Genomic DNA, 25092 nt, shown 5'->3' with positions numbered 1-25092 from the left:
ATCATAATCATACCACTGTACCAACATACTAAATGTGTCCATTTATTATTTATGTCACTAAACTGCTCATATACAATATTTCCTAAAATTCTCCCATTACCTGGATCAGTTTACAAGGCACGAGATCAATAATGTTCCTCAACAATAGGAGGATTTCCTTTGTGCACTGATGTGGCACCGGGGAAGCCGTCAGTGATTTAACTGCTACCAGCACATAGGCTGTTTGTAAAGACTGAAGTGGTAAACAAATGAGCCAGACTACCTGCAGTCAGACACCTCATACATATTAAAGTGGGTCTTCTCCACTTAATAATTCATTCTTGTTTTCACACCTGCTGATGGCATGCCTACTTTGCTTATTGGAAATACAAGGGCTGTATTAAAAGCCCAACCTTTCATTATTATTTTTGACTTAAAATGCATGACATTGTCATAAATTGTAAAATATTTCATGATATGCTCTTTGATTTTTGTAGATGATAGAAAATCCATTTTTTTCTGCTGTAAAATAAGTGATTTACACTTTAAAACTCAAAGGGCTTTGGAGGCTTCCACAGGACACTTGGAGAAGCTGCCTGTTCACTGTTCAGAATGTCATTTAGCCCTGTTTAATCAGATGTAGCACAGCACATTTTGAATTAAAATATTTTTTTTAATAGCAGCTGTTAAGAATCTACTGGCACTATGCATTCTTCATTATGCATACTATGCATTCTGTCTGCATTTCAAAATATCCAGATAAAAATGATATATGTATCAATATTGTGATATCATACATGGCCCTAAAATAATATTACTATATCTTAAGGTATTTTTACAAAAACTATATTTTTGCTGATATGACAAAACATTTAATCAAAAAATAATAATTTCAAGAATACACTACTGCAATCGAATTCAATATTAAATTTCATTTGGCAATATTATTGCATACAATATGATATGGCACACCTCAATAAATGTTATCAATTTATTGCTGCTCATACAGTCCACTTGTCAATAAGCACCCAGAATTTTATTAAGGTTGATATAATTATGTATAATAAAATTATACAATTTAAATGCTTTAAATAAATAAAATGATAATTTAATAAAAACAATTAGCCTGAAGAAAAAGCAGCAACTATAGTCCAGCAATATTTTGGTTTGTTCAACACTTTTTGTTTACAGAATAATTATAATTGTATTAATTATATTATGCTATAATATAATAATATAGTATAAACATACATTATATTCTAATAATAGTATAAAATAAATTATAATTGTTTGAGTTATATTAAAGATTTACCAAAATGTCCCAAACTGTATTCACTTAGCCCCACACCTCTCTAAATGACTCAAGTAAAAAAAATAATAAATAAAATAATAATAATAATAATAATAATAATAATAATAATAATACACCTCTAATTTAGTCCAAATAGCAGAACTACACCGAAAACCTCACCATCATGTCTCCAAATACACCTTTTAACATAATAATTACAAGCTAAATCGCACAGTACAGATTTTAGGCTGATATCTAACCTGTTCTACAAACAGCCCAACACTGAACCATCTCGCTACTTTATTGCATCTTTATAAACCGTGACACACTTTCGCCAAAAAGCTCACGTTTGTTGGCCTTTATCTCGCAATTTATCACGGGTTAATTAATCCATGTCGTGTAAGATATTATAAATGGTAATAATTCCCATATTTTGGCAAATACTAACCAACATACAGGCATGGACGTTTAGTTTAGTTTTTGTCGTTTTTGTCGAAACTGCAACTACGAATAAGGAAATAGGCGCTCTGATAGCCGGCTGGAACAGCTGACAGAGTCATCATACAGCGGTGAGCTGATAATTAATCCTGTTAAAACAGCGAAATTAAGATATAAACGCTTAAATATGCTGTTATTTTATATCTCCAGTCCGCTGCTGCTCGTCCTGGTGTTGTTATATCAGTGGGTGCGGGTTAAATAACCTAGCTTCAGCTGTGCTAACCTGCTAATACAAGCTCGGTTACTGCTAGCTAGCTAATCTAGCGTTAGCTAACTAGCTAATATAAGCTTCTGTAGCATAGACCTATAGACATGAATAACGTTACATGTCTATGTTCTGTAGCCGTTAACCGGTTAGCTAACGCTAGCTAACTTGGTTAGCTAAAAAGAAAATTGTATTATTGTCTCCTATATTTTTCTGTGCTTCTTATTGTAGCTACTGAATACAGAGTAAAATATTTGACCTGAAGTTATGCCTCAACGAGCTACACCTAAACAAACAGAGCAGCTTGTGTGTGTTTTTTTACTGGTTTGTCTATTTTTCCTCGTGAACACCAACAGAATGTTCCTTTTTTAATGTTTTAAACATTGCGTTATTTAGAGTAATATGACTCAATTAAATAAATTTCATAATGAAAAATAATTTGTAAATTTGTAGTAAAATGTAACAAAATGTTACTTTGAAAATGTATTGAGGTAATTTATCTTTGCCATATTGAGGTAACTACTGGTATACAGGGACATGCTGTACACATTCAATACTTTTCTTATTTTTAAAGGTGAAAATGAGGAAAAACAAAGTGAAAACGAACACAACTGAGAAAGAGTTTGTGTTTGAGTACAAGGCAGGCAGACACCACTGTGTTCTCAAAGTGCCCCTTCAGTTTCCTGTTCAAGAAAATGTCAGTGATCTTCATGGGAGGCTCATGCTGCTTCACAAAATCCCCTGCTTCGTAGAGACAGGTAAGAATCCTGAAAAAAATAACTGCTAAATTAAATACTGCGTGTACACAGAGACTGGTCTTACAACAAGGATGATAGTTATTAGATGGTTTAATTAAGTGCTTATTCACAGATTCAATATTTTCAATATACCACATTATTAACAGGTGTTTTTATTTTTAGTACTTTAATTTGTACTGAAACAACGTTTTGATGCAGACTTTCTGCATGAATTGCATGTGATATGAAGAAAATGCATAACATTGCATAATTATTGTGTAATACTTTATTATTTTAAAAAAGAAATGAAAGAGACCTTTTGCAATAAAATGCTTTTTCTTGTTGCATACCTTTTAGCTTCTGATAGAAAAGGTTTTGTGTTTGGCTTGTATCGATATTTCCATGTATGTACAATTTCATACCCTGATTTCCTTGTAATCTACTGATCAGGACATTCACAGGACATTCTGTTTAAAATCAATTTCCTTTCAGAATTAAAAGACAGACTTCTGGCCTTCATTGAGAGAGAAACATTAGAAGATTATGACCGGGAAGCTGAAGCAGCTCTACAGAAGCTCACTAATGGAGAGGCTGACCTCAATAAACTCACCAACTTGTGGGCCAAAGCATATACTGAGGTAAAGCACTGCATGTTCAGCCACACAATTACTTACAGACTAATTACACTAATTGTCTGCACTGGTTTTATTTTTAAAATATTGTCCAGTGTTCCCTCTAGACTTTTTCAGTGGTGACAGGCTCACACCCCCAGGGCAAATAATGTGTTCTGCCTTTCACTCATTTGTAGTTATTTCACTGTTTTCTGTTCAACTTCTACTCAAGTCTCTTTTATTATAGAGCACTTGTCCTTTTTACTCAAGCCTTGGTCTCTAGTACTTTATATGTCTGGTTAGAAATGGGCACCCAAAAGCTTACATTTTTTATTTTATTTAAGTAAGACATTGCATAAATCTAAGCATCCCTTCTTTTGACATGTGCATCAGTACAAAATGTTCGGTCAGTACATTGCCTTGTCAATATTTGGAGTGCACTGATGTGTCCCTCCCATGCAGAGCACCAAAACACATGTCACATGATAAAAATAGTGAGGTTTGAGTGTTGGCTGTAGAATTCTGCTCTACTTCAGCTCCTCAGTGGAACTTCCCTTCAAAACTTAAGCTGTCAAACTGATGTCACTGAAACGTGAGCTTTTGAGATATATTGTGCAGAAGACGCTTCTGTCCTATTTGAGTCAATCAAAGTCGACAGTGCTCACGCTAAGAAATTCCTTTGAAACAGAATATCAGTCCCATATCCGCTTTTAAGAAGGTCAAGCAGACCGTCTGCTTTTGAACTTCAGAGTATTGGAGTTTAAATTCTGCTGCTGCTTGTTTCGGCACACTTATAAACAGAAAGCTGAGTCCGCCCCTCCATTTGCTATAAAGCACTTTTGGCTCATGACTGAGTGGATCTACATGATAACCATTAGGCTATGGGTTACTGCAAGTGGACACAAGTGCACACAAATACACACAGGCCATCTTTCACATGCACAATGTTGTAAAGGCTCTACTGTTTGTTGGATTCTAACATCAACCACATCACTGCCTGTTTATATAACTAAGCTAATATTTTAATGATAATAACAATAATCCCACCCTACAGCTCAGATCCTGTTGAGACTCTTTGAATCCCCATAAAAAGCTGCACTGTTGAGCTCAAATTGTAAAATATTGCTGTCCACACCTAGACTACATTGGAACATGCCTGTCCAGAGGAGCCCAGCTGGGATGAGGATTTCGCAGATGTTTACCATGAGCTGATCCACTCTCCGGCCTCTGAAACGCTGCTCAACCTGGAACACAACTACTACGTCAGTGTGTCAGAACTCATCAGTGAGAGAGATATGGAGCTGAAGAAGCTTCAGGAGAGGTTTGTTGACCATTAAGTATTGTCATTTTAGCATGTTGCTACTGAAAGAGGAAGTGAACTGTATTGTGTACTAAACTGGGTTGTATGGGGTTGTTTTCTATTATCAAAGTGCTTTTTTGTTTGGAAATTGAAAAGGTTTTACAGTGATTGTAATGTGTGTGTGTGTGTGTGTGTGTACAGACAGGCAGCCGAAATGGACAAAGTCATGCAGGAGCTGGGAAAGACCTTGAGTGATCATGATGTAAATACTGTGGCAGCGCAGCACTTTGACGCCCAGCAGGTGAGACCCCTGCAGAGATATCTTAACTAAATGTCTAATGTCTAAACTGCAGGCTCCAAAAGTGAGAGCACCCCAATTGAAAATGGCCAAATTGGCCATTGGTAATTGAAATATGTCATAAAAGTCACTACTATGACACTATTGACTCCATGTTTCTGCACTTTACCAGGCAAGAGGGGGTTCTCAGGGGGGTGTCTGTAAAAAAATATTTCACTTCTTCTAAGTGATAAAACTCTTGCATCCGGACTGCAATTGAAAAAACAGGAGGACTAGTGAGTTTTTAGGCTTTCTCAGTCACATTACATTGCATTCAGTAGCTCATTTCCACTCGCTGTAGTCTTTATGTAGATCTCTGTGGAAACGAATGCCCAAAGTGTAATTACAGTGTGTAGCAGTGGACAAATAGCTATTTTATTAAATGCGAGGTGCCGGAACTCAGAGGTGTGCGTCCAGACTGGACTAAAATTACTGGAGGACCACGCAGTTCATTGAAAAACAGTAGATAATTCAGCCTATAATTTTCTCAGAGGACGTCTTCCGTTTGGGAATAACATCACAGAGGACCCCCATAAAAAAGACCCCCTGAGAAACTAATCCCATCCAGATAGGGCTTAAGTCTCATGACTTTTTTTTCTGGTGTAGGTATTGGAGAACAAGTGGGCCAGTGAGCTGAAGCAAGTCACGGGTATTCAGAAGCAAGAATACCAGGAGTGGGTGATCAAACTGCACCAGGACCTCCACAATCCCAACAACAGCACAATCAAGTATGTGTCTGTAGCACACTCATTAGTTTAATAATTTATTATTTAAAGGCTTCTAATGGGTCCAGAAATGTAATGTACTGGTTGCCTGGTTAGATTTATACATACAATAATAAAAAATAAACTCTTAAGAAGGGTGGATAGGGATCAGTTGCACAATTAAATACATTACCTAAAATCAGAAAAATTAGTTGTTCTCATTCTCTATTGTCCTTTGTGTTATTCGAAGTGAATTCAAGTTAATATATGCGTATACATTTGAGCTGAATTTGTGCACATTATGTTGTATAAACATTGTAAATAAAGGAGTAGCATTTCCCCATCCTATTTCCCCAAGGAGTTTCCCCATCTAAAACAATATAATCCAGTTGAGTTTGCAGAGTTTGTGAAACACCAAAAAGAGTGAAGTTATTTTATTATTATTATTATTGTTGTTGTTGTTGTTATTGTTATTATTATTATTATTATTATTATTATTATTATTATTATTATTATTATTATTATGTATAAAAATATAATATATTATTTAGATATACCTTTATAATTAATATTTAAACATCCAGCAGGCTGATGGTTTAACATTATGCTTTCTAGTGTTTGGCCTCAATGACCTCAAACCAATACAGCTGCATATTAATATAATTAAAAAGTTATTTTATTTCAGTAATTCAGTTCAAAATGTGAAACTCATTTCAAACATTTGGTTTACAGCCAAGGAAAATCAAAAAGATAGATCGCTCTGTGTGTAAGACATCTGTATGATATGAGTTTCACAATTTGAATTAAAGGAAATTACTGAAGTAAACTTTAACATTTTTTAAATTAAGCATTTTACCTCATTTAATGATTATTTTAATGACTAACGTATACTAATAATGGTTTTACGATACAAACTGCTACAGTGATTTGGTTGGTTTGGTGTTTGAGTTTGAGTGATAAATTCCCATTTGCTATTTCTCTTAATTATAACGAGATATGTTTTTTTTTTTTTTTGTCATATCATGGGCCCTACTTGCCACCTGTAAATGTCAGTGTTGGTCTAACTGAAGGTTAACTGATTCATTTCTGTCTTTTGTTGTTACATTGCCACATTAGCATTCTTACCTTAATTATAAAACAGAATTGGCTTCCTATCATTGTGTCAGTGTGGGACTTGGCAGCTTTGCTGTTCTTTCAAGGCACGCATCCAGTCAGCGTTCTGTGGGAAGCAAAGCTGTTTAAATGGAGATAAAGAAAGGCTGACTCAGAAGATGCTGGGCTGAGATTATAGAAACTATAGATCAGGAATGTGCACACACAGCAGCCACTCTTACTAGAAGTTAAAAGGAATCTTCCACAGTTCACATGTAGTGGCGTGCATTTTTGCTTTTTCTCCAGCAGGTGAAGAATTTCAGCCTTCCAATGTTTTTGTTTTAATATAATTCATAAAACAATAAGGAGAGTACAGTGTAGTATTTTTCATTGTGTTACAGTGAGGGGATTAAGGTGTAGTGACAAGGTGTACTTTGTTCAGACTGTCAGACTTTTCAGTTTGGTCTAAACCAAAGTAACAGAAAGGGTCTGCCTGCTTGCAGTATGGACACAAACGCTTAGACTGGGAATTGATTTATTTACTGTAACAGTAGATTAACCCTAATTTACGAACAGAAATAGAAGGAATTTGAGGATGATATTTTACACTTATTCTGCTGTGGGATGCAAGCATGTACTCAAGTGGGAGACTTGGCTTGAGAGCTAAAATGCGCTACAAAGCAACTCGCCGAACTCATAACTAACTTCCTACAAACCAATTAATATGAAGTATAGAGAGACTCCGCCCACATAGCTGATTATGACAGGATGTACTAAGTTTAATCCACTCACTAAACTGTAGTATGTTTCCAAAACTAACCAGACCAAATATGCCTAATTCAAAGCAACAAAGACACAAACCTTCAAGCAGACTCTGATCCGTGCTTTTAGGTGTAGAAATGCCCTCAGTTGCAGTATATTTTCATTGTGTTGCAGTGCTGCGATTAGGATGCATGTTCTTGATTATGTTTCAGTGAGGAAATTATGATGTAGTGTCAAGATTAAGATGCAGTGTTCCTGTGTATATTGCAGTGAGGAGATTAAGGTACAGTCTGGTCAGCTGGCGGAGGCCGGGGACATGGGGGCCAGACACTTCGAGGAGCAGCGACAGCTGGAGGAGAGCTTCACTATTCACTTAGGTATGGCATATCACTAGAAACGTTGGCCACTTCCACAAACCGTGATTTAAAAATATACCCTCTCTTTAAACTATTTTATATATTTATATGTGTAGTCACAGTAATTTACATTCACTTCCAATTGGTTTTCAATATGCTTGAACATGTTCTACCAAAGTGCTGATCCAGTGCTGATACATTGGCAGCATCATTGACATTGCAAGCTGTCATTGCTGTGACTCAAAAATTCTTGTGTCTAGAAAATATACACATATTTTTAGTGTAAAATATCAGCGTAAAAGTAAAAGTCAGTGTAAAAAAAAAAAAGTTCCATACATGACATTCTGACACACTGTAAAAAAAAAAAAAAAAAGATATACAAAGTTTTTTGTTTGATAATGTAGTTTCTCATTGCTGTTATGCATTGTTTACACATCCTTTTTTTCCTCAAACTCAAAGGTGCTCAGCTGAAGACCATGCACAACCTTCGGCTGGTCCGTGCCAATGTGCTGGATTTCTGCAAGCACCGCCGGCACGGCAGTGGCGGAGCAAAGCTTCGGCGGCTGCAGACGGCGCTGTCGCTGTACTCCGTCTCTCTCTGTGGATTGGTCTTGCTTGTCGACAACAGGGTTAACTCCTACAGCGGCATTAAGAGAGGTATGACACCTCACTTACTCTGTCACTGTATACAGTATTAATCACTCCACAGCAAATTCCTAACAGTGTAGGCATACATACATATATACATACATATATATATCAATCAACCTTTATTTAAATAGGAGTACATTGAGGGTGGCCCTCATTTACAGTGTAGCCGAGCCAATACATAAGGAAAGAATTGTCAAAGAAAAAGAACAAATAAATAAAAAGACACAGAATTTAAAAAGATATATAAAATACTTTAAAATAAGATACGAAACAAACAAGATACAAAAAAAAAAAAAATAGGAATCATAGGAAAAAAAATTAAAGCTAATAAAAATAAGAATTCAACTACAGATAAATAAATAAATACAACTCAGCAAATGAAAGAGTAAAAAATATATATTATAAGCAATAATTAAAACCACAAAAAAGTGAAATAAAATATATAAAAGTAGAATAAAATAAAATAAACTATTAAAGAAAAGTAAACAAAAAACGAAAGATTTAAAAAAAGTTGTCTAATAATTAAATACAATCAAAAATAACTTTAAAAAAAATCAACTATAACTGAGGAAGGACGTCTGAATGTGAATTGCTTAGTACATTGTCAACAATTATATGTGTGTATGAATGTCTGTGTAGTGTGTACATTATTAATGCAGAATGTACATGTAAGTAATGCTGTACATATTGTTGTCTCACTACAGTTTGGAATAATAATTGGAAGTAATACTTTAAGTTAACGTCAGTTTCAAGCTATTTCGGATCATTTCTGTTGGTCTGTTTATTATGACAATATGTTTTTTAAGAAATGACTGAAATTTACAATATTTCTGTCATTTTAAGTATATTTATTCCACTGATTTGATGATAATATAATAGCTTAATAATGCACTTACACCTTTTAAAGATGGACTTTTAAATGTATATGGTTATTAAGACATTATTAATAAACACACACACGCTCATGCATTATAATTGGCTCTCCTTTTTATCAAAAACATAATAAGAAATATTGAGGTCAGCAAAAAATGATTGAGGTCATGTCCACACATATTGTACAGTAAATCAGTAATTAAATTAAATTATGTCAGGCCTAATATACAGAAATATGCAACATCACAAAATAGTATGTCTCTATTTTAAACATGTAATCTAACTCCATCCCTGTCTGTTTAATTTGATGCAGATTTTGCCACAGTGTCTAAAGAGTGCACAGATTTCCATTTCCCCCGGCTGTCCGAGCAGCTGGAAGTGGTCCAGCAGGTGGTGCTCTATGCACGGGCCCAGCGCAGCAGCAAGCAGAGGGAACAGCCGGGTGAGTGACACAGCAACTGTGTGCGTGTGTATGTGTGTGGGCGGTGGATCACCCTGTCCAAAACACCCATCTCTGCAATGCACCATGGCGTATCCGACTTCAGTGGCTCCGCAGGGAAGTGTTACGTTTCGTTTGACTGGTGCCAGCAACAATGAAATGGGATCCAGCTCTTTTCTGGCTGTCGAAATATTTTGCCAGAATGTGGAATGCCCTGGAAGTCACTGGTTTATATTATATAGATAGATCATAGCTAGATATTACTGATTCATTCATCTAGTTTTGACTGATATACTTTTATTGCACAGTCATCTTGTATAACTGCTTCAATTTTTCACCAGGAGTAAAGGCATAAAGTTATCCAAAAGCAGTGTGTAGGACTTGTGGAGGAGAACACGCCAAGATGCATGAAAACTGATTAATGAGTTATATTTCACAAATATTGATTTCTAAACACTTAAATCTTTATGATTTTTTTTACATTATTTGATGTCTGAAAGCTCTGTGTCTTTTTTGTTATTTCAGCCATTTCTCATTTTCTGCAAATAAATGCTTTATTTAGACCATTTTATTTTTTTATTTAGAATTTGGGAGAAATTTTGTCCGTAGTTTATAGAATAAAACAACAATGTTCATTCTACTTAAACATGAATAGCAAAATCAGAGAATCTGATTCAGAAACTGTAGTGGTCTCTTATTTTTTTTTCCAGAGCTGTATATATATTTGTGTGTGTGTTTGTGTGTGTATAAAGTGATAAATGCTGTTTATTTAAGCATATTATAATCAAGTGGAAGCCCATTGTTTAGATTATTATTGTTAAGTGTTTCCACATATTACACTCCCTTAATTTATTTTCTTTTTCTAACTACATGTAAATTACTTTATTATACAGAGATGCCAAGAAATGGAAGCAGTGATGACAAAAACAAGAACATTGAACGAAACTCTTCTAACATCCTTCCTGGTAAGCTTTTAAAGAGGCCTTTAAATCTCTATCCCTGTACTCTGTTGACATCCATCATAATCAGAGAGGCTGGTCTTCCCTGTGTAGGTGAATTTTACATCTCTCGGCACTCTAACCTGTCAGAGGTTCATATCGTCTTCCACCTGTGTGTGGACGATAATGTGCGGTCGGGAAACCTCACAGCCCGGGACCCGGCCATCATGGGATTGCGCAACATTCTGAAAGTGTGCTGCACTCACGATATCACCACCATCACCATCCCACTGCTGCTGGTGCATGACATGTCTGAGGTAAGAGAGGCCTGACTCTTATACTGCTTATGTTGCTTACACATTTGTCGTTACCTAGAATGTAAAAGCTTTTGAATGTGCTGTATGCAAAATAAAAAGCTATTAGGTTAATTTATACTTATTTAATTGTTTGTTTGTTTATAACCTTAGTTAATATTTGACTGGGACAGTACAGATTATCATGTGTTGTTTTTACATAAGAACTGAGAAAAGAGAATCCAGAAAATCAGCTCTGCGCTTTCATACATGTACAGTAGTACAATTTACAACTTCTTAACCTTTATTTTAGGCGAAGGACGGCACCTGTGTAGTGCATGCAGGAGGCACAGCATGACCCACTGTGAATTTGCCAGATTCTATTTACATTTTGGCTCACTCCAATACAGGGACTTTGTACTCAGGTGCAATTTTCACATTTGAACTCCGGGAAAAAGTCCAGAGATTCAGGTCCAAACTTTATCTAGAGTTGCCCTTTCACACATTTTTCTGTGCAGATGTGTTCTCACTGCATCATATGTTTTGCACGGTTTAGAAAAGGGGCAGCACTTGTGCGGCTTGTGCAGGAGCCAAGAAATGTACATTTGCACTAGACAGAACAACATTCCTAAAGAATATTACTTCAATTATCTGAGGGGGTTTCTAGAAAATGACCTGCTTTATTACCACCTGGGCTTAGTAGGACATTACCCTGACCTGGATATATTGTTCTGGTGGGCTGGCAGAACCTGGATGGGTAATGTCTGATATAGCTGATATAGACATTTGCATTCACGCATCCAGCTACTCTGTGCATTGTCAGGAAAAGTTGTAGATTCCTGTATATGTATAAAAGTGATGGCAGAATAAAGTTCAATTAATGTCAGGTACAACTGATATGGACAGTTGAATTGACCCAGCACGCAGCTGTTATGAACAGTTCTGGGTTTCTGTGTTTGATTGAAAGTGGCTTTTATAGTGCCAGATCCATCAGACCATCATTTTTAACATTCAATCTTTTTCACTTTTTGACACAATGTTAATCTGACCGTTGTTCTTTACATTGTTTCTTAGTTTCTTTTAGAAGGATAGGCCAACGGAAATGCTTCAAAATGACTTTTTACATTGACTTCTATTGACATGTTTGATATTTTTTCCTCCTACTATAAAGTTGCCATATAACAGATACAAGGTTTTTGCGTCACAGCAACAAAATAAGGCCACTTATTCTAGCTAAATATAGGACCTAAATAAGGTTAGAAGTAGTGAGTATGTAAGTGGGGTTAGGAGAGTCTTCAGGAGTCTCTTAAAGATAGTGAGGGATGCTCCTACTCTGGTAGTGGATGGTAATTTGTTCCACCATTGAGGAACTATGTCTCTTCTACAGAGCAGCTTCCTCCTACCTGCACCCACTCCTAAAGGCTTACGTTCCCTCCCGGCCACTGCGTTCCTCCAGTGAAGGTCTCCTTGCTTTACCAAACATTCACACCAAGCAATCCAGACTGCTCTCATACAGAATTCTTTAATGGCGTCCCACGCTACCTTTGAGAAACTCCTGAAGACAGAGCTCTTCAAAAAGCACCAACTCTCCTAACACCCCTAACTACTTTAGGCCTCCTTTAGGCCCTGTCTTAAACTTCCATGTCCTTTATTGCTAATATACATCAATATTTGTAAGTCGCTTTGGATAAAAGGGTCCGTTAAATAAAGTGTAATGTAAGGTAATCTTCTAGTCACAACAATATTTGGGGGGGGTTTCTAAACATTTAAAATCGAGGGTAAATGCAGGGTTTTGCAGCAATTATTGTTTACAGGCAGAGCTGATGGAGGTGCTGTTTAGCTAAAATTCTCCAGACACTAGGCCGGTAGGTGTGAAGAACAGAATTTGTATATTTTAATAGTCATAAAAAAAATTAAAATATTTCCCAGCAAAATGAACAAACTGTATCACTTGAGGCATGTCGAGGCATGTCAGGACATGTCGTGAAGATCCTTCCTTGACTCTGGGACAGGCAGAGACTTCGGCCTCACAAGCAGCTCAGGAGTGTGTTAATGATCTCCTCCACTGGTCACAGCATGTGTCAGAACACTTCCTCTTCTAAACAAAACTACAGGCCAGCTTGACCTAAAATCAAAAAACAAAAGAATCCAGGTGTGCCGAGTATGAAATATGCTGAATCATCATTGCTCACAGAGAACACTTGGCCCGACACACTTTCAGTACATCAGTAACTGCTCATCCCTGTGATGTGTTTAATCTCGTAGTGTTCCATTCAGTGATTTTGCTCTTGCGGCAGGATATGATTGTACATGTTTACAGTCAGCAGCCGGGAGATCTAGGGGCTTTCAGCTATTAGTAAACATGATCAGTCTGAATCCAACCTGCCTGTCCCAGGGTCAAGGAAGGATCTTCACGACATGTCCTGACATGCCTCGACATGCGTCAAGTGATACAGTTTGTTCATTTTGCTGGGAAATATTTTAATTTTTTTTTATGACTATTAAAATATACAAATTCTTTTCTTCACACCTACCGTCCTCAGGAGTGCAATTCTGATCATAAATGTGCCACAGCAGTGCAATTTTAGCATTTAACTCTAATAACGTTGTAGTGCATATATTAATTTACCTTATCTGTGCTATTGTAGTCACACATTTAGCTAGTTAGCGACTTCAGCGCTGCTATTCGAATCAATTAATTTAATTTAATTAATTTAAGCAGTGCTGTTTTATTCATAGATTTACCTCAGCAGTGCTACTCAAGTCACATGTACACACATGGACAAAATTACCCCTCGGAAACCTACAATGGTCACAAAAATAACTTGAATCTAACCAAAGTAATAATAAATAAAAGTTATATGAAAATGAACAAATAAAAAAGTCAGACATTGCATTTTAACCATGCTTCAACAGAATTATTAAAAAAAAAAAAAAACATGAAACAGGCCTGGACAGAAATGATGGTACTCTTAACTTAATGTTTTGTTGCACAACCTTTTGAGGCAATCAGTGAAATGAAACGATTCCTTTAACTGTCAATGAGACTTCTGCACCTCTCATCAGGTATTCTGGTCCACTCCTCATGAGCAAACTGCTCCAGTTGTCTCAGGTTTGAAGGGCATCTTTTCCAGACGGCTCCATGTTTCAGGGTGTTTTTAGTTGTGTGTTTTGGGTCATTATCCTGTTGCAAGACCCATAACCTGCGACAGTGTCAGAAGCTTTCTGACACTCGGCAGCACATTTCTCTCTAGAATCCTCTCTTGAAAATCTTGAGATTTCATTGAACCCTGCACAGATTCAAGGCACCCTGTGCCAGATGCAGAAAAACAGCTCCAGAACATAACAGAGCCTCCTCCATGTTTCACTGGAGTGACAGTGTTCTTTTCTTGATATACATCATTTTTCCGTCTTTAAACATAGAGCTGATGAGCCTTGGTAAAAAGTTACATCTGTCCATAGAACATTCTCCTAGAAGCTCTGTGACTTGTTTCAGTGCAGATCACTGTAGGAGTTCAATAAGAGTCCAGGTTGAACCTGGTATAGATTTTTTATGGAGTCAGATATCCATTGATATGTGATCTACTAGTACATTTTCCAGTGAGTAATGCCAGTGTTCTCATATTTCCAGTTGAAGAGGATAGTATTGGTATTATTTTACTCCTGATATTGTTTACTGAATGTACTGTTTTCCTTATTTAATTACACAGCCGTCTCACATGCTCGCTTTTACTAGATACAGCATGAAGTCTGTTTTTAGAGCTGCTAAATTGAGTTACTTAAAGAGCACATAAAAGCAGATTGATGTGCCATGTGTGCCGGCTGTGTATCGGAAGCAGCTTTCTGTGGAATGTTTTCTGAGGTGAACCTAAGAGTGCTGTGTAGTTTAGAGACGGTTGTTTCAGGCTGGACTAAGTGGAGTAGCCAGTGGAGGTTTTGAGGAAATTTTGCCCACCTGACCACAGAGGGCTGCTGAGGAATGCTCAGTGTTCAGAAAATGTTATTCATCCTGAGATGAGCTGTGTGCTTTTTCAGTTAGTGGGGACCAGTGCTTACTCTGCTCAGCTACATATCAAGTTAGGTATAGTGAAAGCGCTGAAACTTACAAAATAAAATATAAAATGATACTAGATAAATGTAATATTAGACATACACATTCAAAGATAAGTAAAAGTACAGAAATTTTAAAATTAAAATTGTATTGCTGTACATTTAAGACTTTTTTTAGACTAATTTAACATTCCTAATGCTTAAAAGTAATGGTCAGGCTCAACGCCTGACATATAATACCATCTGTTGTCAAATTTGTTAGGAGTGTTGGGTATCTGCCTTGAATACGTTATTATTTTTAAATATATTTTAAAAGCTAAAAATGTATATAAAAATCGCTAAAATTACTCAAGTGAAAAAATGTTTCCAAACTTTAGTGTGTATGTGTATATAAATAAAATAGTTTTCTTCTTTCCTGTCTCTCTCCCTCAGGAGATGACTATTCCCTGGTGTCTAAAGCGAGCTGAGCTGGTCTTTAAATGTGTGAAAGGTGAGTGAGCAAAGAGCAGAGCAGAAAGTGGTAATGCTGACTGTGCCACTAGGGGACCGCTGATGAGTATCAGCATGTCAGGCAGAAACACTCGCTCTTGTTTGTACACCTGCTTAAATTTCCTAAGAGTTACGCAGTTACACCGACTTATTGTGTTGTAATTTTAGGATTATTGGTGTAAGTGGGTTACTGTGACTTAATAATAAGAAAAAATGTCAGGAATTAACTTGAATCTATATGTTTACAAATAATTAAGTCACCAAATAAATACAATTTCTCATTTAAACGGGTTTTTAATTGTGTTATTGTAGTATCTGTATGCTTAGCTTTGATTTTTAACTGTATTGCTCTTTGCCATTGGCAGGTTTCATGATGGAAATGGCTTCTTGGGATGGAGGGATCTCACGGACAGTCCAGTTCCTTGTCCCACAGGTATGTAATGCCAGTTGAGCCCTTCCAACAATTTACCATATTTTGGGAATTTCTTTATTTTGTGAGAAATCAGTTATTCTTTCAATTTGTTTTATTTGGACATTAAAAAACAAAATATGCTTTATTTCATGCTTAAAGCAACATCTCTATCTTAAAGGAAAAAATCCGGTGTAAAATTGACTTTTTGTGAAGTTAAACATGATAACGTGATTACGAGTACAACCTTTGGTAGAGTAGCCCCTGTCCACAATGCTAGTGATAGGGGCATAGCGTTACCCATGCAAAGAATCACTATTTTAACATCATTAACAAGCTCCAAGTAGCTACATATTTGTAGATTTTATAGAAGAAAAAAAAAAACGTATTTATACATACTTGAATCTTGAATTTAAGTTACAATAAGTTGACTGATGAGCAAGAATAAATTAAAAGGATAAGGTAACAGATTGCCAAATTAATTCAGTGTCTCGAAAATTTAATTCAAAGTACTCAGTTATCACAGTTTGTACTCGTTATCATGTTTCACTACAACCCAAGTCCGTTTTACACTAGATTTCTCTTTTATGTCTTTAGTCCTTTTCCATAGACTTAACGTTAAAGTTGGCAAACCCTATAGTAAAGCCATTCAACCAGAAAACTGACATGTGACCGTGTCATCTAGCAGCATGCAGAGTGATGAAGCTTTTCTATATTAAACACTGCTGTCAGTCATTCCCTAATAGCCAGTTTGAACACACAGTCCAGTCGCTCTCGTTGACAGGCTAAGAGGATAAAACAAGCATCAAAATACTATTTGACATTCATTACTGCCAGCTTTACACTCTGTCACCTTTCAAAATAGCACCCCAAGAACCATATTGTCTTCATCACATCATCCAGTCACATAGATAGTTAGGACAGTATGTACAGATATAAAAAAGTTGCCAATATTGATTTACTCTTAAATTGCTTAAACAGTTTATTTACTGTCCTTTTACATTTTAATATAAAAAAACTACAAATCTGACCTGTTCTGAATCTGTTGTCTTATGTGTCACAAAAACCATTGCAGTGACATACATATATCCACTTAATCAGCCTCCAGTTATTTAGACCCACCCATTCACACAAATGTTTCAGCCAGCTCTGCAGCGAAGTACACGGCATATATCATATATCAGGTTCACGTTTATTTATACTGTATAGAGCTTTTTACAACAGACATTGTCATATAGCAACTTTACAGAGATACCCTTTTAAGCCCAAATTGAGCAAGAATAATGCACCAAGTTTATTCATTTTAGTACTTCTGTTAAAAAATGTGATGTTTCTTGTAATTATTAATGAAAAACTGTGGTCTAATATGAACAACTCATACACATTAAATGTTCTCGTGTCAAATCAACTGAGAGTGAAAAAATGTAACACTAACAGTGTTGACTTAACTGTAGTGAATTTACTGTTTATGCAAATGAGTTCATGTAAATGGGGTCCAATAGTATTTATTAATTTGTAGCATTTTTGAAGTGATGTATTGTTTTTAAGGCTCATTTGAATGCACAGTCAAGTTAGTGGATAATGGATATGTAGAAACAAGGACAGGACAATATATTATGATTTGATTGTATTTTATTGCTAATAGTGACAAAAAACAACAATATGCTATACAGGGTTCTTACGGTCATAAAAAACCTGGAAAAGTCATGGAATTTGAAAATGGCAATTTTCAGGCCTGGATAACTTTTGGAAAAATAAAAAACACACAAAGTTTTGGAAAAGTCATGGAAATTTACTTTAGCTCAGAGTTAATTCAGTAATGTAGCCATACAAAATGGAGCTCTCAGGATCTGACAAACATTTTTTTATTAAAGATTGCGTGTCAACATTTTATCTGATTCATTTTAGACCTACTATAATTATAAATATATTCAATTTTAATCATAGTTTTATGATTTTATTGTCCATGTCTGCACTGATGTTTTAAAAATCGTATGGTCATAAAAAATTTACCTTGAAGGCATGGAAAAGTTATGAAACAATAATGGAATTATATTGGTCAAACGTGTATGAACCCTGACTATATACTGTAGTTAACTTCTCATTAATCATGTAAGCATTTTTAGTGAACTGTCCATTTAAAATTAGCTTTGATTCCCATCAGCACACTGTAATTGGATGTGGTGCAGCACTTTGTGTGTGCTGAGCTCATTATCTCTTCTAATTGTGCTTTGTTGACAGAGTATCTCAGAGGAAATGTTCTACCAGCTGAGTAACATGCTGCCTCAGATCTTCAGAGTGTCCTCCACACTCACCCTGACGTCTAAACGCTGAACAGGACCCACAGCACTGAGGACAAGCTCCCAGAGTGTATTAAGATAGCAAGTCCATTCTCCTTAAAACAGAGACAGTACTAGGGTAGGAGTTTAGATTTACCACTGGTAAATGGCATTACTTCTTCACAGTTTGTGATTTTTAAGAGACTTGATTGGTCGTCGGCATCATTATCTGTCACTGGTTACGTGTTCTTGTGTCTGTAGCAGCTTTTCAGTCTTTTATAGCATCTCTCATGCTATATTGTGGCATTATCTGAAGCAGTCTGCTCTAATTATGTTGGTGTGGGTGGTAAAGAAGGTCAGTGCTGTCTGTACTGATCAGAGAGGAATGACGCTATCTTGCTGTGTCCTTCTTGGCGAAGACACAGATTAAAAAAAAAAAAACATTCCAGTGTTTATTTAATCATCTTGGCTTTATTAATTGTGTTTATTTTATATATGCAGATCAGCCATAACATTAAAACCACTGCCAGGGAAAAAGAATAACCCTGATGATTTAGTGATGGATAGATAGATGTACAGTGTGCAATGTAAAGCAGGTGCTTTTAATGTTGTGGCTGATTGATGTACATTATGTATAGCATGTGTATAGCATAAACAAGGCATATTTACCTATTGACTTAGGTAAAATAAATACATACATTTAAAAAAAATGTAATAAATTCCTGTGAATTATAACTTGTTTGGTTTTGTGAATATGAAAATTATTCTTTTTTTCTGCTGTTTAATGATGACCAGCACTTTTTTGAAGTGTTTTGAAAAGGTTTTGAAGTGAATCCTGAGGCATGATGGAAATTTCCATGAATGACCTCACCAAGGCACTGACCCAGCACTGGTTGATCATCTTTTACTACACAAAAAACAAGATTTAAGTCAATTTAAACACATGAGGGAGGGGGGGTTATGAAAAAAAAACTGAAGTATCTGAGGCTCCTCATAGATGTCATGTCCTGTGATAAACTACAGGTGCATCTCAAAAAATTAGAATATCATAGAAAAGTTAATTAATTGCAGTAATTCGTTTTGAAATGCGAAACTTTATATTTTATATAGATGCATTACACACAAAGTGATCTGTTTAAAGTGTTTATTTTATTGTTGATGATTATGGCTTACAGACAATGAAAACCCAAATATCAATATCTTAGAAAATTAGAATATTCTTTAAGACCAGTTGGTACTTTTAGCAGTGTGGGCAGTGTGCCAAGTCCTGCTGGAAAATTAAATCTGTGTCTTCATTAAAGTTGTGAGCAGAGGAAAGCATAAAGTGCTGTAAGATTTTGTGGGAAAACAAAACTGCACTGACTTTAGACTTGATAATAAAACACAGTGGATCAACACCAGCAGATGACAGACATGACTCTCCAAACCATCACTGATCATCAGTAAATTTTACATTTCATTTGTAAATCAAGGGATCAGAGTCTGGAGGAAGAGTGGAGAGACACACAGTCCAAACTGCTCGAGGTCTAGTGTGAAGTTTCCACCAATCAGTGATGGTTTGGTTTGTGTTATAACTGTGTTATATCAAGTCAGTGCAGTTTTGTTTTCCCAGAGAATCTTACAGCACTTCATGCTTTCCTCTGTTGACAACTTTTATGAAGACGCGGATTTCATTTTCCAGCAGGACTTGGCACACTGCCCGCACTGCAGTGCATTAGCTGTAAGCCATAATCATCAACATTAAAAGAAAAAAAAACTTAAAATAGATCATGCTGCGTGTAATACACCTGTATAACATTTGAGTTTCACGTTTTGAACTGATTTACTGAAATAACTTTTTTGAGATACATCTGTAAGTGCTTCTTTATGGCCCCTATATTCTATATATTTTTTAAAGTGAAGCTATGTCCAAACTCACAAGTTGTAATGTTGATATGTGATTTTAAATGTGCCTGAAAAGTGTTTTTACACAGTTACAGGACCTGCCTGAAGTCATGCAGTCCAGTATTTAATTAACTCACAAAGGTAAAACGTATTGCACTCATATTGCGAATACTGTTCCACATCACCCTTATAAGTAACAATAAGTAAGCCATCTTGTGATGACGAGCAGTGGTGTTTGTGTGTGCTGCATTGCAGTTACTCACTCCTGGCACCCTGAGACACCCCTCTGCCTGTTGCCCACCAGAGGGTGCAGTTCTCATACACTGTATCATCGGCTCTGTAAGGGAAGTTCACTCTGTCCCTGAGTTACAGAGTTACTGAGTTACTGAGCTTGAATGTCAAGTGACACGGACCACATGATTGGTCTAAGTGATTTACCATGTGTTTTTATATTACGTGCCAATTAAAGTCCAAAACATACTCACTGTAATGACTGACCTGCTAAAACAGGAACCAGTGCTTTTAATGTGTTTAGTTATATATGTCATATAAATATAGAAGTATATTGTTGGGTATTTCACCACATGATGACTCACATGACACTAAATGGTTAAAAATACAATAAAAAATGTTAACAGCTATATCTTAATGCTAGTCATTTCTAAATCAAACAAATTTCATATATGGCTTTTTTTATTAATTTGTTTTTAATTAAACATAATCGTTCCACTTCATAACAAGACTGTTCTTTTAAAGTGCTTATGAATGGTTAAAAGTGTTTATTGGTGCTAATATATATATATATATATATATATATATATATATATATATATATATATATATATATATATATATATATATATATAAATATATATAACAATTTACAGGCTGTATTAAATTTAAGTAACTTTTTTTTAATGGTGTTGTACTATTTTGACACTTTTTTCACACACACATACACACACACAAATATAAATATACACACACATATAAATATATATTATAGCCAAATAATCAAAAGGTTAAGTTCTATTATCCTTTATTATCCTTAGATATCCTTATTTGTTTGGTGTGTTTTTATTTATTTTTTGTTTGTTTGTTTGTTTGTTAGATTGTTTGGAGAAGGGGGCAAGTCCAGGTTCAGGGATACCTACCAGAAATTAATGTTTGCAACTTTGGATGTCTGTAATAACAATTAATAAGCAGATAATAAACCAAACTTTAATGATTATTTTTTTTAAATCACCTCAAATCCTGATATAGATGACTAAACAAAACTGTTGCGTTGGACAGCATCTGTCAGCATGTCTGAGTAAGCAGCGTTTAAATAACATCTTGTTGTTCTGTTTCGATGGCCGTAAAAGTCTCCGTTCTAGCTGCTTCAACAGACTGAAGATGAACGTCAACAGGTTCTTATCTCATGTCACTGTGTCCATCCGTCTCCTTACGTCCGAGAATCTTAAAAGTCTCTAAAAAAGATAAAGGGACAGAAATGGGCGGTCAGATAGAGGCTTGTCTGGCCGTTATGCGTCTGTATGTGGGAGTGAAGGACCTCATCATTCAGATAGCTTATTATTTTATAGTCTGTAATCTTTGGTTCTCAGTTCAGTCCTGATAACAGTGTTCAGTAGAACATGAGCCTTTTAGTCTTCAAGGTCTGAACAAATGGTCATTGTGACACAGCTAAAACAACAGAGAGGTCTGATGTCCAGCCCCCAGTTTGAGGAAACCAGAGTCAAAAGTGGCATCCTTTTGGGGGCGACACTAGAACAGGATAGAAATAACTTCGTTTGCATATGAAGACATACAATGGAATAGGGCTGAATTGATTATTACAGGTATTACTATATATTACAGTATTGATTATTACAGTTACGCATGAGTACTGGCAGGGGCGTGTGTGTAGAACTGTGAAAAATTTCACATATTTTGGGTTTGCTTGTAAAAACAGCAATAATCTTTAGAAAGGTGTACATTTAAATGCAGTAACTACATATGCAATAGTTCATACCTTGGCAGATCATTTGAAGAACAAAGTGTGGTTCCGGATTTCTGTTCAACACCCACAAATGCAGATTTCAGAGCAAAGACATATATACATTCCTCCTCAAGAAAAAGTTGCACCCAGAAAGTAGTGTTCTTAATGTGTAATAAATGTGTAGCGCAACATGCCAGACATCTCAGCATGGAGTTGTAAAAAGTCCTAGTAGTGTCCTGCGATAATCCTTCTTATGCATCCCACCCTGAAGATTTTGTGGTAGGTGTACTCATGTTCATATGCTCAATGTTTAGGTATTTAAAAGAGATATTTCTCAAAAGCTTTTTAATATCAATTTACAATATGTTATTCCTGAAGCCGTTACAGGCATGACAGTATTAAAATTCACTTCTTTCTCCAGTTCAGTTCAGTGTGCATTTGTGTAAAATTATCCTTTAAGCTACAGTATATCGATTGCGCAATTCCATTTGTCTCTTTTCTGCATGAATAATTGTTGTTTGCAGTTGTTTCTATTTTACTTGGATAGAAACACTCATATTGCAAGGAACAGCAGCAGGAGCTTCTCAGATAAAGTGCTGTTCTTATTTCTCTCCAGGCAGGATGGAACGTTTGACTCCACAGAGCTGGTAGCTTGTTATGCTACTGACTAGCGTTAGTTAGTGAGCTGTAGCAGTGTGCTTCTTTACACAGTGCTCCGCAGCACCTCTAGCAGTATGGCGGTATGTGAAAAATGCATACCAGTTTTAATTTTCCCTCCGGTATATACCGGATAAACGGGTATACCACCCAGCCCTAGGTACAATCAGGAGTAGGTCTGGCAATGTGTCTGACCCTGGTATAGAATCTGTATCTTCAAGGCAACCTCCTGATAAAGCAGCAGTATGAGGACAAACATTGTCTTGTTAAAATTGCAAATTGGAATTAAAGTACTGCTATGCTGACAAAGTGTCATGCTTTTTGTACATGTGACACATAACAACAAAGCGCTCATCTTCATGTTGACCAAGATGCCTCCACACATGTATTCATTGTCGCTGTTGTCTTTACAAGACATACGTTTTTTGTCTTAATCCGTGACATATGAAGCATTTTTCGTCATCTAAAGCTTGGGTTCCAAACGTATGACCTGTGGATACAGGTTTATTTAGTTCTATTTTTCCCCATCCTCAGAAACAGCAGAACAGGTGCAAAGTTTAGTCAGCATGTCCCAGCTGGTCTCACCCTGCTTCCAAACCTCAGCCTGGGTCCAGCTCTGTTCTCTGAGGAGAAGTCATGAAATGGAGGAAGGAAACGTGTCGCAGACGTCTCGGGTTGCTGGTGTGGGTCTGTCTCGGGTTGCTGAAGGTGGAGGGGGAAGCTGGAGATGCGAACTCAGCAGCTAGCCCATCTAAACGCTACAGGGCAGCCAGGCCAACCCCATCCAACAGCTGTTCATGATGGGCCAATGTTCCCCACCCCAGGCTGGAACTGTGAGTCTGCTTCTATCAGATCCCTCTCCAGTCTGTTCTTTCTCTGAACACTGGATGTACTCAGTTTAGTCTGAGCACATAATATCATGCTCAGCCTTAAGTTGTTCTTCAAGGCCCAATCTTATTTTACCCTTTATGCCCAGATCAGACTACACGAATTTAGTCCGATTTTTGGAGCCCCCGACAAAAAGACAGGAAGTCTGCGGGGGCCTTTAGGCTGGAGGGGTGGGTTGTGTTAGGGGAAGTTTTGGGGCTTAATGGCTCTTTAAACTGAGATGTTTCAGAGGCACACTCAAAACGGGCAATAAGAATCGCTGTTCACAACAAAATCGCTAGTAGTTTGTTTTAGTACCTAGCTAACTTTCCTATTCCACCTTAAGTGGTGCAACAGACCTCAGTGGCTGCAGCATTTTGGCTGAAACAGAAAAATAAAACCTGATAAAAGCTAATTTCAGCTCCCCATCACAGAGAAATCAAGAAAAGGACAGTAATAATTCATTGCTGCAATACCTTCCCCCCTTTTTGAAGACATACATTACCCCAAAGTTAACTACCAGTAGTTAACCAGCAGTTAGGTTGCCAAATTTTAACACTCCACTGCTATATATCTGTATCGGGTGCTTGAAAGCTTCAACTAATATGGGCTCTAACCCATCACACAGTGGAAACAGCCAATCAAATGAACGCATTCAGCTATTTCAGGTGGCACCCATTGCTGGCAATATATGCAGATGCACACACATGTATAGCTAATAAATTGTCTATATAGTGTATGTTGTCAAGATCTAAATAATTCAATTTTCATCTGTTAAACATGTCAGCTAGCCGTTGCACTTTTTAATAATAAACAAAACATTAGAAATTGATTACATTTACTTCAATGTATTCAATTCAATATTTTTACATTAACTTGAGGTTTAAGTTGTGAACACATTTCCTTCTTCTATAACATTACTGTTTCTACTAGTTGTTATATTATTAGTTGTTCTCTGAACTAAACTTAAAAACTTTACAGCCTATGCTCCTAAAACGTGACCTATCAGCACTGGCTTGTGTTTTAAGAATTTGGATAATTGATCTTGATTCATTTCTGTTAATTATTTATGTTTTATTGATCTTATTATATCTGCATTATAAAGCAAGTTAAGCCATGTTCTAAAAAAATACTATATTGATGAAGACTGGTCACTGGTAACAAGGCCACATTTGGTCTCAAAAATGTCTGATAAAAAAACATTCATTTGAGAATCTGATCCATGATGGCATGATTGCTTCATGTAATTCCTGCAGATCTTTAGTGAACACCTTCATGCTGTGAATCTTCCATTCTACCACCCTCCAAAGGTGGTCTATTGGATTCAGAAAGAGTGATTGGCTGCTTAGGTACATGCTTGCAAGACCTATTATTCCTATTGAGATTTAAACAGAACTAATAGTGACCCAGACA

General features: G+C 36.3%; 1 protein-coding gene across 1 annotated transcript; it reads left to right on the top strand.

Moving 5' to 3' along the window:
- Positions 1 to 1749: 1749 nt before the first annotated feature.
- Positions 1750 to 19028, top strand: c10h12orf4 (chromosome 10 C12orf4 homolog). The gene is made up of 14 exons (XM_007228357.4): positions 1750 to 1839; positions 2548 to 2731; positions 3203 to 3348; positions 4461 to 4642; positions 4823 to 4922; positions 5565 to 5686; positions 7787 to 7893; positions 8332 to 8529; positions 9710 to 9838; positions 10729 to 10800; positions 10888 to 11090; positions 15549 to 15606; positions 15971 to 16038; positions 18256 to 19028. Exons 2-14 carry the CDS (start codon positions 2554 to 2556, stop codon positions 18346 to 18348), a joined length of 1656 nt encoding a protein of 551 aa, XP_007228419.2. The 5' UTR covers positions 1750 to 1839; positions 2548 to 2553; the 3' UTR covers positions 18349 to 19028.
- Positions 19029 to 25092: the final 6064 nt, after the last annotated feature.

The sequence above is a fragment of the Astyanax mexicanus genome, chromosome 10 (genome assembly GCF_023375975.1).
Source record: "Astyanax mexicanus isolate ESR-SI-001 chromosome 10, AstMex3_surface, whole genome shotgun sequence".
NCBI lineage: Eukaryota > Metazoa > Chordata > Actinopteri > Characiformes > Acestrorhamphidae > Astyanax > Astyanax mexicanus.
Note: the sequence above shows the minus strand (reverse complement) of the source record. Positions and strands in the feature narration are given on the sequence as shown.

Excerpts from the sequence above, each read along its gene's own strand:
- c10h12orf4 (XM_007228357.4), top strand. The coding sequence starts at position 2,554 with ATGAGGAAAAACAAAGTGAAAACGAACACAACTGAGAAAGAGTTTGTG. Across the intron at positions 2,732-3,202 it reads CCCCTGCTTCGTAGAGACAG|AATTAAAAGACAGACTTCTG; the intron begins GTAAGAATCCTG and ends ATTTCCTTTCAG. Across the intron at positions 10,801-10,887 it reads CTCTTCTAACATCCTTCCTG|GTGAATTTTACATCTCTCGG; the intron begins GTAAGCTTTTAA and ends TTCCCTGTGTAG.